The following is a 13331-nucleotide window of genomic DNA, read 5'->3' as shown; positions in this document are numbered from 1 at the left end:
CCGTCCGTCCATAATTTGATGTGTGCAATGCATCCTGGTAGTTGCCCGGCGGCGGGATGGGGGGAGGATATATTCATTGTGTGAATCAGTTTCTCCTTTGGATAGCAGATAAAACTTGTATAACTTGTTTGCTTCACCTTTGGAAGAAGGTGCAGGATATAAATTTAATAAATAAATAACCACACCGGAATGTTGGTTAGCCGCTGTGTTCAGTGGCGGGCCTGGGGGGGTCACAAATTTCAGCTGTGCGATGCCAAAGAATTTGACACACACCCCACCTCTCACCTTCCATTCTACATCATAGCTGCAGTGCCCCTGAGGCTTGGCACCCAGTGTGACCAAACCAAACTCGCTGTGATCATTGCAATTGCTTACAGGAGGCCAAGGGATGAGAGACTGAGGTTGCAATTCTAATCTCCACTTAGGTGGGAGCTAGTCCAATTCCCCCCATGCCTTAAAAAACAAACAAACGAACAAACAAACTTGTATTCATTTTCTCTCAGCAAAACATTGCATTTATTAAATTATCACTTCCTTCAAGCAGAGCAAGGCTGCTTGAAATGTCCCCCAACCCCACCCCAATGCTGAATTCGGGGAAATAATGATTTCACCTCTGATCAGCGGATCAGCAGAACGAGACAATGACTTGAAATTCATTCCTTTTTCAACTTTATATTTATTTCACTCAGTGAAAAAATGAAAAAGAAGGCAACTCAAAACAAGAGGTGTTGAGATGCTGCAAGCAGCTTGTTACAAGAGAAGCTTAATCAGCAGGAGAGCCAGGAGGAGGAATCCAAATGAGGGAGAGAGAGAAGTAGAAGTATCGTAGGCTTGGGTACATGTTACATTTTTTATAGAAACGATGTTACCCAAAACACCCTCTTTGTGTGTTTTTAACAGGCCACAGGAAGATTCACTTATGCAGCCCTTCAGGTTGTAGTTTATGGCATTCTCTTCTGCCGCTGCAACAAAACCAACGCAGTAAGTGTCTGACCCAGTACAACCCACCACTTCTGTGGTACACTTTCCTGTGGTTGAAAAGCAGCCCGGGCAAGACTTTCCATTGGGGTTGGTGCTCTTTGGTGGAAACGTAGGAGTGGCCGGTGTGCAGCCCATCTCCTTGCAACAGGTGATGCTTTCCCGTGTGAAATTCCCTTTGCCATGAGTCACCTCGATCAATCCCAATTTGCAGGTCTCGGAGGATGCACAACCCTTGCTTATTATTTTGTCTTTTTCACTGGGGATTTCGAGCAGAGAGATGGAACAGGCATCTTGGCCACTGGGACAAGGCTTTTTCACACCCGTGCAGTTGTTTCTTCCCTTGCAAAACTCGCATTCCAAAGAGGTGCCTGTAGATAGAAGCACAGAGATCAGGAAAAAATTAATCCAGGAGAGCCTTCATGGTGATGGGAAGGGCTAAGTGTTTTAACTATCACAGGGAAGCAAATGTGGGAGCCTGGAGCACTTCAGCTGGGTTTGCAGAGACAAAGCAGGCCTCACTGCTATGTGGGCTGGAGGGCAGGGAGCAAGTCCCCTTGAACTCAGTAGGTTTTACTTCCAAAGTAGCCCTTCTTAGGATTGCACCGTGTGAAAGCATTTAATGTCTGTGCATTTAATTGACATGCAACATGGAGAAAGGACACCAGTAAGAGAGCCAGGAACAAACCACGGCTTCAGTTCCTGGCTATGTTCTAGAGCCATAGTTAAAACAAGCCACAGTTCTGTAAGTTTAAATGTCCCAGGAATACAGGGAAGAGACGAAGAGAGCAGCATGCAACCCTGAATGTTATTCTCATAGATGGAAACCATGGCCATTATTTTCAAAACTAATACCATGCCAGTGTGCTAAGACAAATTTAGGAGTTCACATTTTATAGGGTCTTCTGTCCATTGCCAGCAAAGGTTATCTTTGATTTAAACCTCGTGTCCTTGGGGATGTTGTCCATGTGACCATTTAATCTATCCCTTGCTAATGAGCTCTTTTCCTCCTCTCTGTTTTGCCTCATGGGTGACCCCCAAATCTGCTTTACCACCTTCCTGGATGTGTGTGTGTGTGTGTGAATCTCTCTCTGTATAGGTCATCTGACAGATCACAGCTGCTACTCTCCAATGAGAGATGTCTAAGTTGCATGACCTGTCTGAGCTTTGGTAAAATGCAACTGGGAGGAGAGCCTGCCCCAGAAATAGCAGAGAGCCCTATGGCTGGTAAATCCCCCAGCAGCCATCAAACCATAGAAGGATTTTATTTTATTTTATTTCTGTGTTCAATTACAACATGAGGTTTATTGGAGTGAGCTGTGAAAGAAGCAGCGTCATTGAGTTTGGGGAGGACGGCACTCATTTGCAGATTACTTTGTTAATATTTATTAGTTAAAATAGGCTACTGCTTGTTGTGCACCAGCCTGCTGTATAGCTGATGTTGGGGAACCAGGCTGAAGGTCCTCCTTAATTTCCTTCTGCTTCTACACCCCTCTTCATAGTAGCTGGCACTGATTCTTGTTGACTGCTTAGGTAACCTGATCCCAACTCGCTGGATGCAGAGTAGACTAGCCTGTGTGGTTTAGAGGCAAAAATGTTCATTTTGGGCAACATTTAAGCTCAGTATATAGGAAAGGTAAATGTGTTCTGTATTGGACACAATTCCACCCCCCCCCCCATTTCTCCATGAATGCACAGAAGTCCTTTGGTGTCTGAAATCCATAGTAGCAACTCTTTGGGTTTGGAAGTTATAAAGCAGGCACGTCCAACAGGTAGATTGTGATCTACCAGTAGATCACTGGATGTCTGTGGTAGATCACTGCTAGATCACTGGCACCCCTAAAAAAACTCACCCAAAATTTTCCTCCTCCCTAAAAAAAGCTGAACTATGACCTGAAGCCCTAAACAAAAATGGGCCTCCCTCCCTCCTAAAATAAGCTCAACAAGTTTGACCTAAACCCCCCAAAACAGGGCTTCCCTTCCTTAAAAAAAGCCAACAGCTTTGACATGAACCCCCCAAAAGGGGGTAGATCACTCCCAGTTTTTAACTCTGTGAGTAGATCACAATCTCTTGGGAGTTGGCCACCCCTGTTATAAAGCAAGTGTGGTCCACCAGAGGTTGTTTGGCTACAAATTGCTTCACTCTTAGCAACTGGCCACAGGGCGTAGCGAGGCGCCGCGACACCCGGGGCGGCAAATTGCCATGCCCCCGGGGGGGGGCACGACGTCGCTACGTAAGGGGGATCGCAAACCCCCCACGAATTCAAAACGGAGCCTAAACGGAGCGTCCAGGCTCCAGGTAAATACCCCACTGGCGTGGCGCGTGAGCGTGGCTCCGTATAGAAGTCACGGGGGGGCGAACCCCCTCTACCTAGCATGCTAGGTAGAGGGGGATCGTGCCCCCTGCAACTTCTCAACGGAGCGTCCAGGCTCAGGCACCAATTGCGGGGTGGGGGTGCGGCCCCGAGTGCCACCCCCCCTCCAGCAGGCACTCGCCCGGCGCCCAATTGCTTGCCCAGTGCACCTGCAGCTCCCCCCCGAGGCTGCTGTGCAGAGGCGCAGCCCCGAGTGACACCCCCTCCAGGGCGGTACCTGGGGCGGACTGCCCCCAACCCCCGCTTGCTCCACCCCTGGCTGGCCATGCTGCCTGGGGCTAATGAGAATCAAAGCCCCGTATCTGGATGGCCGCCGACCCCACCCCTATGATAAAGGATGATGATGATGATGATTACGGCTCCTTAGCTAGAACGCATCCATTGAAATCAATATACTTCTGCATATGAGTAACAGTGGGTACCACCCTAGGAGTCAATTCTGGTCTACAAAACAGCACAATATTTGGGGCTTGATGGTTCAGGTTAAGTAGCCTTAGCCATGCTAGTAACACCCCCCTCCCCCCCAATGCTTTGAACTCCCAGCTTCCATCAGCCCCAGCCAGCATAGCCAATGTTCAGGAATTATGGGAGTTGTATTTCGAAACATCTGCAGGCGCACCAGGTTGGAAAAGTCTGGTACAGTATAAGGAACTTTCTAAGGATGTCACTGAAATTCTACAGCGCTGACCTTATTCATCAGAATTTACCAGTTTGGATTTAATCAGTTAATTGACCGGTTTGTTGGTTGCATCCTTGAATGCTTTGGTTGCAGTTCTACTGAAAGTTTCCTAAGGAGCAAAATCATACCTGCATTTTTGACCAGCATGTTCTGTGTGACATTTAAGGATCCTTCATGAGGCTCAGGTGTAATCCCCAGGAGTTCGCAAAGCAGGGCATAAACATTCACACTTTCAAAAGGATCCACCTCCAGACCTTTCTTAAAGGCTGGTCCCACAGCTCGGAATATAGTCTTCATGTTCATATCCTCATTGTCAAATCCATGTTCGCCTTTATTGAATTGCACTTTGATTCTCTGAAAAGGAAGGACAGGGCATAACCTACTGCACGTTTTGCCTTGGTACTTCCCCAGCTTTCCTATGCAGTAACAAAGCAACGAAGTAGCACATTTTTCATCTGTTGTGCTGTATATCAGGGCCAGCCCTACCATTAGGCACAGTGGGTAGTACAATAGTGAGCTATTTGAAATGTGCCTTGTGTCCTAAGATAGCTTTGCAGTAATTGATCAATGAACTTCAAAACTGAGAACTTTATATTTCCTGAACAAACATGCATACTACCTGGTTGCTATAGCCCAATGTATTGTTTTGCAATTAAGAGCGCCTCTATACAACCTGAGAGCACAACCTCTGGCTGTGCAGTCCATGTACATGGCAGGTAAGAGACAGATTTCTGTTTGTCTCTATACACCTGTAAGGATACTAAGCAAGGTATTGTTTGAAGAGTGAGCCTGCAATCATAACCTCTAAGGGAGAATCCTGATGGAACACAGCCAGGGCTTACTCCTGGCTAAACATGCATCAGATTGTGCTGCGAGGCTGCAGTTCTTTGCAAGCTTATGGGACTGAACAAAGTGACGCTTGCTTCTGAGTGTGTATGTATGCATGGGAATGGGCTGTAAGTGTCCATAAGCAAAAGCTGTTAATTACTGGGCAAAATTGTTTCTCTGAATGAGACAGGAAGCTCTCTCAATGAGACACTTCCTTAGTAGAGTCCTAAGTATCCATAATGTAAAAACTGCAAAAATCAGGATGACATAAAATAAAAGCATGAGGTCATCCATATGAACTCTGGTATTCAAAAATAGGTTGGATCTACACTGACCTTTTTAATGTTTTTAGAACGATATTAGCTATATCCTTCTAAAACGCCACAGGGCATACTGCTAAATAAAAGTTCATTACCTCTGCAGTTTCCCTTACTGCTTGTTCATGGTTGCTCTGCAGCGCCCTCTGGTGTCACATTTTAATAATGCATTGTTAATGTTCTAAGCAACATATAACATGTTGCTTACGTTTTTGAAATTATTTCCTTAACCTTTTCTTAACGTTATAAACCATGAGTGTAGATCTGCTCATAGCCTTTCCTGGATTCTAACACTCGTGATAACTTGCTAGTTCCTGAGTCCACTAGGAAGTCCACCGTAATAAATATAACATAAAATGTAGGCTTTAACTTGATCTGTTTGATAGATGATTGAAGTTAAGGTGTGTGTGTGTTTGAATACAAACATGTTAAACATTTACTATAACTAAATTGTTAAAAATCTGGTTTAAGCAAAATTTATAATTTAAACCCAATTTTTAAAAATGTATTGAACCCATCTGGTTCCGTGTAAATGCCACATGAAGCAGTAAACCTGTCATATTTACATCAATACCTCCACTAGAAACAAAACAGGGGGGCATAAATATTAATGGAATATCACCATAATGTTATGTTGCAAAGGCTCTCATATTGCTCAACTGGATCCATATTCCTGATTCAAGGTTTCCCACAAGAACCAGGACTTCAAAATTAGCCCTTTCTTTCAGATTATTTGGTCAACAGAATGGATTTGGGGAGCTTACAATAGGAGATGGGAACATATAAATTACAAGAGCAGAGCTGGACGTGCAGTGGATAAGACCATACATACCCCATGGATCACGTAGCCGGGGTCACCGTACAGCACAAGAGGCGTGATCCGTGTGTTGTTGGCATAACGAAACCTCCTGGGGAATTCCTCCTTCTTGTAGACATGGAGCTTGGGGTGAGCATTTTTCAGGGCTTCATAAACTTGTTCTAGTTTCCCTGGCTTTGGTTCCAGGAGACCCTGTGGCCCATAGTCTACCAGCTCAAACTTAATGTCCTTGAAAGAGAAGTTTGGCACTTTCTGAAGGTGAATTTCATCCGTTTTTATCACCGTTTCCATGCCATGGTCAGATGTGATGATCATGTTGAGGTCTGAGCTCAGGCCGGTCTCCTCAAGACGCTGCCTCAAGTAACCCACCGTCCGGTCAATCTGGCTGACCATGTCTTTCCTCTCCTGGGATTCTGGGCCATATTTGTGTCCAGTGGAGTCAGGCTCACCAAAGTAAAGGGCGACGAAGTCAAGGTTGTCCTCTAGGAACCACTTCATGACTATGTCAACGTTCTGCCTCCACTCGGTCTCGTTGTTGTACTTGTGAAAGAGTTTCTCCACCCTCTTCACCATCACCTGCTCTCCATGATAGGTGGCGTTCCCCCCAGGGAAAAAGAGGGAGGCTGTCTTCAAACCCTAGGATGAAAAATCACAGACCCAGAAAGTGGCACAATATTAGACCCAAACTGCATATGGTGCAAACACAGGTTCTCTGGCCTTGGGTGCACAATTGGGCATCCTAAATCTTTAGCCCCTCAAGATTGCAGAGAAAGCCTTGGAAATGCATTGCCCTCAAAAGCCAGCACAAAGCTGGGCAGTGCAGGGCTTGCCATAGCATCCAGTGATGCAGGTGGATGAGGCTTAAGTGCCTCTGCAAAGCCATTCCCTCTCCCCCATGCACCTGTTTGTCTGCTAAGCAAAGCAGAAATAATATTTATTATTCATTCATTCATTAATTAAATAAAACCATATGTGGGAAAAAAACCTCATAATTGCATGCAATGTCCATTTGGGTCCTTTATTGGGGTGGTCCGTGGGTGGGTGTATGTCTGCATGCAGCGGAAGGAACGTGTCACTCTAGGATAGGGGTAGTCCAGTCCCCATCAGGGGGAAGACCCTCAAATTCAGATGACCAGATTTTGAAGTAGGTGAAGCAATAGGCATCACCATCTAAAGAAGAGACCCCCCTGTAAAACAACCAAGTCCAGAGTGCACCTTTTTGGAGAGGCCCATAGATCCTGCCCCAACACACGATGGCTTGGCTTCCACCAGGAGATGATTCAAAGGAAGGCATCCATATGTCATATTGTGTCTCTGGGCACCAAGCACAAAGATATACAGTAGTTCTCCCGAGATTTCTTGCCGTATGTGTGGCCTCTGTCATCGTGATGTGTGCTTTGGTAGTCATAATCACAGAGAGGCCAGTTCCTGAGATCAATCACTTTGTCATCCTGCTGCATGATGGGGGCTCATCTGATGTCCAGCTCCTTGGGGGGGGGCCTTCAACAAAGGGTCCAATGTTTCTACCCCTTGAGGGAAGGCCCTTCAACAGAAACATATTTGACAACCTTTCTCCAAGTCTTCTGGCTGTGGTAATGAATTCCTAAAAACTTCTTCAACGGGCTGATTCTCCAATTAATTTTAGGATAGTAGTTTTAGGACAGGGTTGGAGGAACCTGTGACCCTTCTCAGTGTTTCCCAAACTTGGGTCTCCAGCTGTTTTTTGGACTACAACCCCTGTCATCCCTAGCTAGCAGGACCAGTGGTCAGGGATGATGGGAATTGTAGTCCAAAAGCAGCTGGAGACCCATGTTTGGGAAACACTGCTTCAGATGTTGCTGGGCTCCCTCTCCCAACAGCCCCAGCCAGCTTGGCCATTGAGAACAAAGCCTGGAGGGCACCAGCGTCCCCCCATCCCTACTTAAGAAAAACCTGTGACATTACTAAGGTCTGTGAAGATGGAGCACCACAGTGTGTGCCTGGATGCTTTAGTTAGCAAGACCAGGGATGGGCTCAATGAAAATAATGCAGAGGAAGATGCAAAACTAACTTCATGAGAATGTGGAGCTTGTCCACCCATCTGTCTGTCTCTCTGTCTGTTTCTTTCAGTGGCAAGTTCCAGAAGAGGGCCCCCATTTTGTTCCCCAGAAGTGTTGTGGGTTCATGGCTTACCTGCCTTTGTGCTGTGATCCATATGGGGAGGCTGCCATTATCCCACCACTCCGACTTCCCCTGTGTGTTGTAATAAGGAAGCTTCTGTCCGGTGCTGACATTGAACCACATGTTGTGAATCACACCATGGTTCTCAATGTACCTTCCTGCCAGGGGAGAGTCAAACTTGGCATTAATTACAAGCTGTCTCGTAGTAGGAGTGGGTGGGTGCATCTCCATTTGCCGTACTTGTTGGACTCTGGGAACTCACCCCCAGGGGCCACTGAGTCAGAGTCCCTTCCATAAGAACATTAAGAAGAGCCTGCTGGATTAGGCCAATGGCCCACCTAGTCCAGCATCCTTGTGAGAAACCTGCAAGCAGGATTTGAGCACCAGAGCACTCCCACCTCCTGTGGTTTCCAGCAACTTCCATTACTGGAGGCCCAAACATTCAGAGCCCTCAGCTGCAGACCAGCCAAGTCTTTGCCAATGGTAGGATCTTCCCAAGTTAGCCCTTGAACTTGCACACTCTGATGGACTCCCTGTCTTCTAATTGGCAGGAGGCTGGTGTAGAATTTTCTTGGGGCAGATCAGCCTCAATTCTAGATATTCTTCCAGTAGACTGTTGCCAGCATGAAATTGCTATGTGCCCTTCTTCCCAGGCTCATTTAGCTCTGTTCCCCCTGCCTAGGTTTCTTCTTTGCCCTCTGCTATGGGCCAACTGCTATCTCACCTATGCCTCTTCCAGTTACCCCACCTTGGAAACTGATGCCAAATAATTCCCATGGATGTGGCTTAGTTGCCACCCTTGGATCCACACACCAGTGTGTCACCTGGCTCTTGAGAATCCAGCACAGCAAGGAGTCTAGGAAGGTGATGGGCCCTCCAGATGCTGTGTTGGACTTCCGTTCTTATCAGCCCATGTCACAGGTTTTGCCCTTCACATTTTTAGCCTTAAACAACTTGGGGCCAGGTCTCAGGTGGGGCAGTGCTAAGAGTAATAAATGCTCAAGAGGTTTGCTTAAAATGCACCCAAAACCGAGCCTTTAGCATTATGGCTCCTGTCCTTAAAGAGCTGCCATTTCTGATTCCTAGGGCCCCACTGTCCTGTCCTCATCTCTCCCAAGTGACCAGGCACTCACCTGTAAGCAGAGTGAAGTGACAAGGGCTTGTCTGGGTGACAAAAGGAGGTGTCATGTAGCGGGCCTTCACCCCATCATAAGCCATGGCATCCAAATTGGGGGTGTCCACATCCTGGTCATAATTCCACCGAAAACCATCGAAGGAAACCAAAAGGAGCTTGCTGCGGTTGCTTGCCCTTTGCAAAGGGGCACAAGTTCCGAGAGCAAGGAGGGTGGCCACCAAGCCCAAGGAAGCAAACATCTTTCCAGGAAGGCAAGAGAGAGCGAGAGCGAGCGAGCAGGGAAAGAGTAAATATAGGAAAGGCATGGATTATATATGCATGGCAGGGTCTCAAGTTCACAGCTCTATCTGATCCACCTTTCTACACTTGGCTTGGGAACAAGTTCCTGCTGGGGTTCAAACTGCTAGTCAACTTTATGCACAGTCAGCTTAATGTTGTTTTGCGTGTGTGCATTGAACATGCAGAATTCGATGATAGGTAAAGGTAAAGGGACACCCCTGACCAGGTCCAGTCGTGACCGACTCTGGGGTTGTGGCGCTCATCTCGCTTTATTGACCAAGGGAGCCTTCCAGGTCATGTGGCCAGCATGACTAAGCCGCTTCTGGCGAACCAGAGCAGCGCACGGAAACACTGTTTACCTTCCCGCCGGAGCGGTACCTATTTACCTACTTGCACTTTGACGTGCTTTTGAACTGCTAGGTTGGCAGGGGCAGGGACCAAGCAATGGGAGCTGACCCCATCCCGGGGATTCGAACTGCTGACCTTCTGATTGGCAAGCCCTAGGCTCTGTGGTTTAACCCACAGTGCCACCCATGTCCAGAATTTGATGATAGTTCAGGATTTATTCCTCTCCTCCCCCGCTGAACTCTCAGCACTGGTTATTTTCCATAATAGGACCAAGCAATGGGAGCTCACCCCGGCGCGGGGATTCGAACTGCTGACCTTCTGATCTGCAAGCCCTAGGCTCTGTGGTTTAACCCACAGCGCCACCTGCGTCCCGAATTTAATGATAGTTCAGGCTTTTTTTCTCTCCTCCCCCGCTGAACTCTCAGCACTGGTTATTTTCTGTAATAGGGCATGAACTGTCTTGTCATCAGTCCTGGAAGACCTGCAAGTTGGTGTGGCTGGATGGGGAAGGGAAAGAACACTAGAGTCAGCTGTGGAGGAGGGCATCCGGCAAAGCAAGATGGTGAGTGCCATGGCCGCGTCGAACTCCTAGGGACCGCCAGCAGCAACCGAGCTTCCTGGCTGGTCCCTGTGCTGCCTTCATTGCCACTGCTGCAATCAAAGGGGAGCTTGGGGCACCCAAAACAACAAGCAAAGAGGCCGCACAGAGCCTCCTCCTCCTGATCATTATCCCATGGGGACCGAGAGCGCCCCAACAAAGCTCTGGGACCTGGAGGCCTCCAAAGTTATGCAAATAATGAAGCGGAGCCACACCCCCAATTGTGCACCAACTTATCGCTGCCGCTGCCACCACTGCCACTGCCACCAAGGGAGAACACCATGATGGAAACCAGAGCACACGGAAACACCGTTTACCTTCCACATTCAAGAACAGCCTGTAGTTTATCCCTAGCAAAAGATTTCCCTCCTTTCAAGAAGGCATGTTTGAAGGAAGACATGGATGGAAGGTTTGCAAAGTATCCCAACAGATATGTCGTGTGTTAACAAACGTTTTGGAGCTAGACTTGTAAACTGGCTAGAAAATCATCATCATCTTTGTGTCTTGTTTTTATCACTTCAAAAGAGTTTGGATATGCAGAAATCAGCAGCGTGAAGTTTTTATTGACACAGATCTAAGTATTATCACCACTTGCTCATTGGTGCAGATCTCGGGGCCATGAAAGGACCTCCAACCCTAACTGGAGGGGGAACCTTCAGAAATTAGACTCATGCCCTAGGTTGCCTGGTGGAGCAGCCCTGTTCCGAAATAAGTGGTATTTCCATAAGAGAAGAGGCCCTCTGCTCATAGCTGCCAAGTTTTCCTTTTTCTCGCGAGGAAGCCTATTCAGCATAAGGGAAAATCCCTTAAAAAAGGGGATAACTTGGCAGCTATGCCTCTGCTACAGGCCAGAGAAATAGCAGTGCCATAGGCCTGTGACAAAAACAGCTGCCAGCAATCATTGACAAGATGCAGCCTTTCAATCTCAATCACTCATTCCCCAATGCTTCTCAAAAGCTGCTCACACAGGGTGGGAGGAAAGGGAAAAGGCTCATTAAAAAGGAAAGTATTAAAATTAATCAAAATGGGGCAATCTAAAATGCGAGCAGGCATAACTAAATGAAATAGATAATATACCACCCCCAAGAAGCTGAAATACAAAAATAATCTCTCTGTATCCCTCTTTCTGAACTCTGCTTCTCCAGTTCTCCAGCCTGAAGATACCTGGTTCCACACATTTCTCTTCTGCTGCCCTCTGGTGTATGGAGTTCCTTCCATGAACATATATGCGGATCTGAACATGCATGTTGCAATGGTCCCTCTCTTCCTTCCTGCCCTTCTGTAAATTCTCCCTTGCTGCCCCGAGCACATAGAGCTCCTTCCTTGCACGTGTATGTTGATTGGTGCTCTCCCTCCCACCCCCACCCCACCCCTACTTTCTACCTTTCCAGACCACCTCTGTTGTTTTGGGTCTGCTCCCTTAATCCCAGCTGCAACCAAGTTTGGAGCGCATGTAATAGCGTTTGTCCATGCCCCTCCCTCCCAACCCTTGTCTCTCCTTCACCTCCTTCTGTTGTTCTCCCAATTGCACTTCCAATGATCGAGGAGCACCAGCTCCTTCAGGGAAAGTGTGGCTCCAACCAGGGCTGGCAATTTACTGACTTTGATGTTTATTGATAGCACTGCATAAGTCAGCATTTCTCAAACTGTGTTCCTGAAAAGCTAGGGGCTCCAAAGGTTAAATCAATAGTGCATGGCAGAGTGGCACAGGCAAGGACAGTCACTTGGTGTCCTCACGCTGCTGGTCACTGAGAGGTGGAAGCACAAGGCAGCTGAGTGCAATGTTGCCACATCAGCAGAGCCAATCTGCTCCTCCTCAATGCCTCCTGGTAGCTGGGAGCAACACACCCTTTACTGGTGTCCTGGAAGCAACGGTGTTCTGCTTGCACCACCCCTTTATTGGGTTGAACAGGCTGTTGAACAGGGCCTGTCCGCCCATCAGGCAAGGTGAGGTGGCTGCTTCAGGTGGCAGGATCCACAGGGGCAGCAGATCCAGCCTCCAAGGAACGCATTACCCACAGCTGTTGCTGCGTAGGTGGAAGGGGAGCTGCTGGAGGAAGAGTGGGCAAAAACTTTGAGTGACAAGGCAAAGAGGAGGGAAGAGACTTGGCACTGCACAGCTGTGCAACAGCAGCAGCCCTGGAGACTTTGCAGACAGCAGCCACCCTACCATGATTCTCCAGGGTGGCCACTATAGTGCTGTGGTGCACCTGCATGTTGTGGTAGGAGGGGCTTGGGAGGGAGCACAATACATTATGCCTCAGGCAGCAAAATCTCCTGGCCCAGCCCTGGTGTTCTAGCAATTATGAGAATCCTTTCTATCAAGTTGCATCCTGGTGGCTGGGGTTAGGCGTTTTGCTCCTTTAATGCTAACAGAGAGATAAGAGCTGAAGCCTTAAGGGTGCCAGGCTTCTCCCCTGCGGGGAGATAAAGAGATTGACAGCAAGGTTTATCGAAGTCTCCAAGCTGCCATTCTCTCTGGCTCTTTCTTGCTTGATTTCCCCAATAATCAACTCCTACCCCACTCCTTAAAAAAAATTTTTTTTCTGCAAGGGTTCCGCCAAAGTACCGATATTTACTTACATATTTCATCCAATAACAAAAGTTTTCTGACTGGCTTCTGAAATAGTAACAACAATATCATAAAAGAAACAAAACTCTGTCAACTCAAAAGCAAAGTAAAGAAATACAACCACTTTAAGAGAGCAGGGGGTTGAAACCCCCCAGAGCCAAGTAATAGTAAGTCCACGTTATCATTTTAAAAGCTGGAGAAAATCATTACCTGCCACTGAAAATACAGGTGAAACTCGGAAAATT

The 13331-nt window shown here is 47.4% G+C and overlaps 1 protein-coding gene across 1 annotated transcript; it reads right to left on the bottom strand.

Moving 5' to 3' along the window:
• Positions 1–494: 494 nt before the first annotated feature.
• ENPP7 (ectonucleotide pyrophosphatase/phosphodiesterase 7) lies at positions 495–9574 on the bottom strand. The gene is made up of 5 exons (XM_035104188.2): positions 9288–9574; positions 8167–8312; positions 6010–6630; positions 4161–4386; positions 495–1349 (listed from the first exon to the last, which is right to left on the bottom strand). Exons 1-5 carry the CDS (start codon positions 9526–9528, stop codon positions 751–753), a joined length of 1833 nt encoding a protein of 610 aa, XP_034960079.1. The 5' UTR covers positions 9529–9574; the 3' UTR covers positions 495–750.
• Between the last annotated feature and the right edge of the window lie 3757 nt (positions 9575–13331).

This window comes from Zootoca vivipara, chromosome 2 (genome assembly GCF_963506605.1).
Source record: "Zootoca vivipara chromosome 2, rZooViv1.1, whole genome shotgun sequence".
In the NCBI taxonomy this organism is placed as follows: Eukaryota; Metazoa; Chordata; class Lepidosauria; order Squamata; family Lacertidae; genus Zootoca; species Zootoca vivipara.
This window is presented reverse-complemented; position numbering and strand designations above follow the sequence as displayed.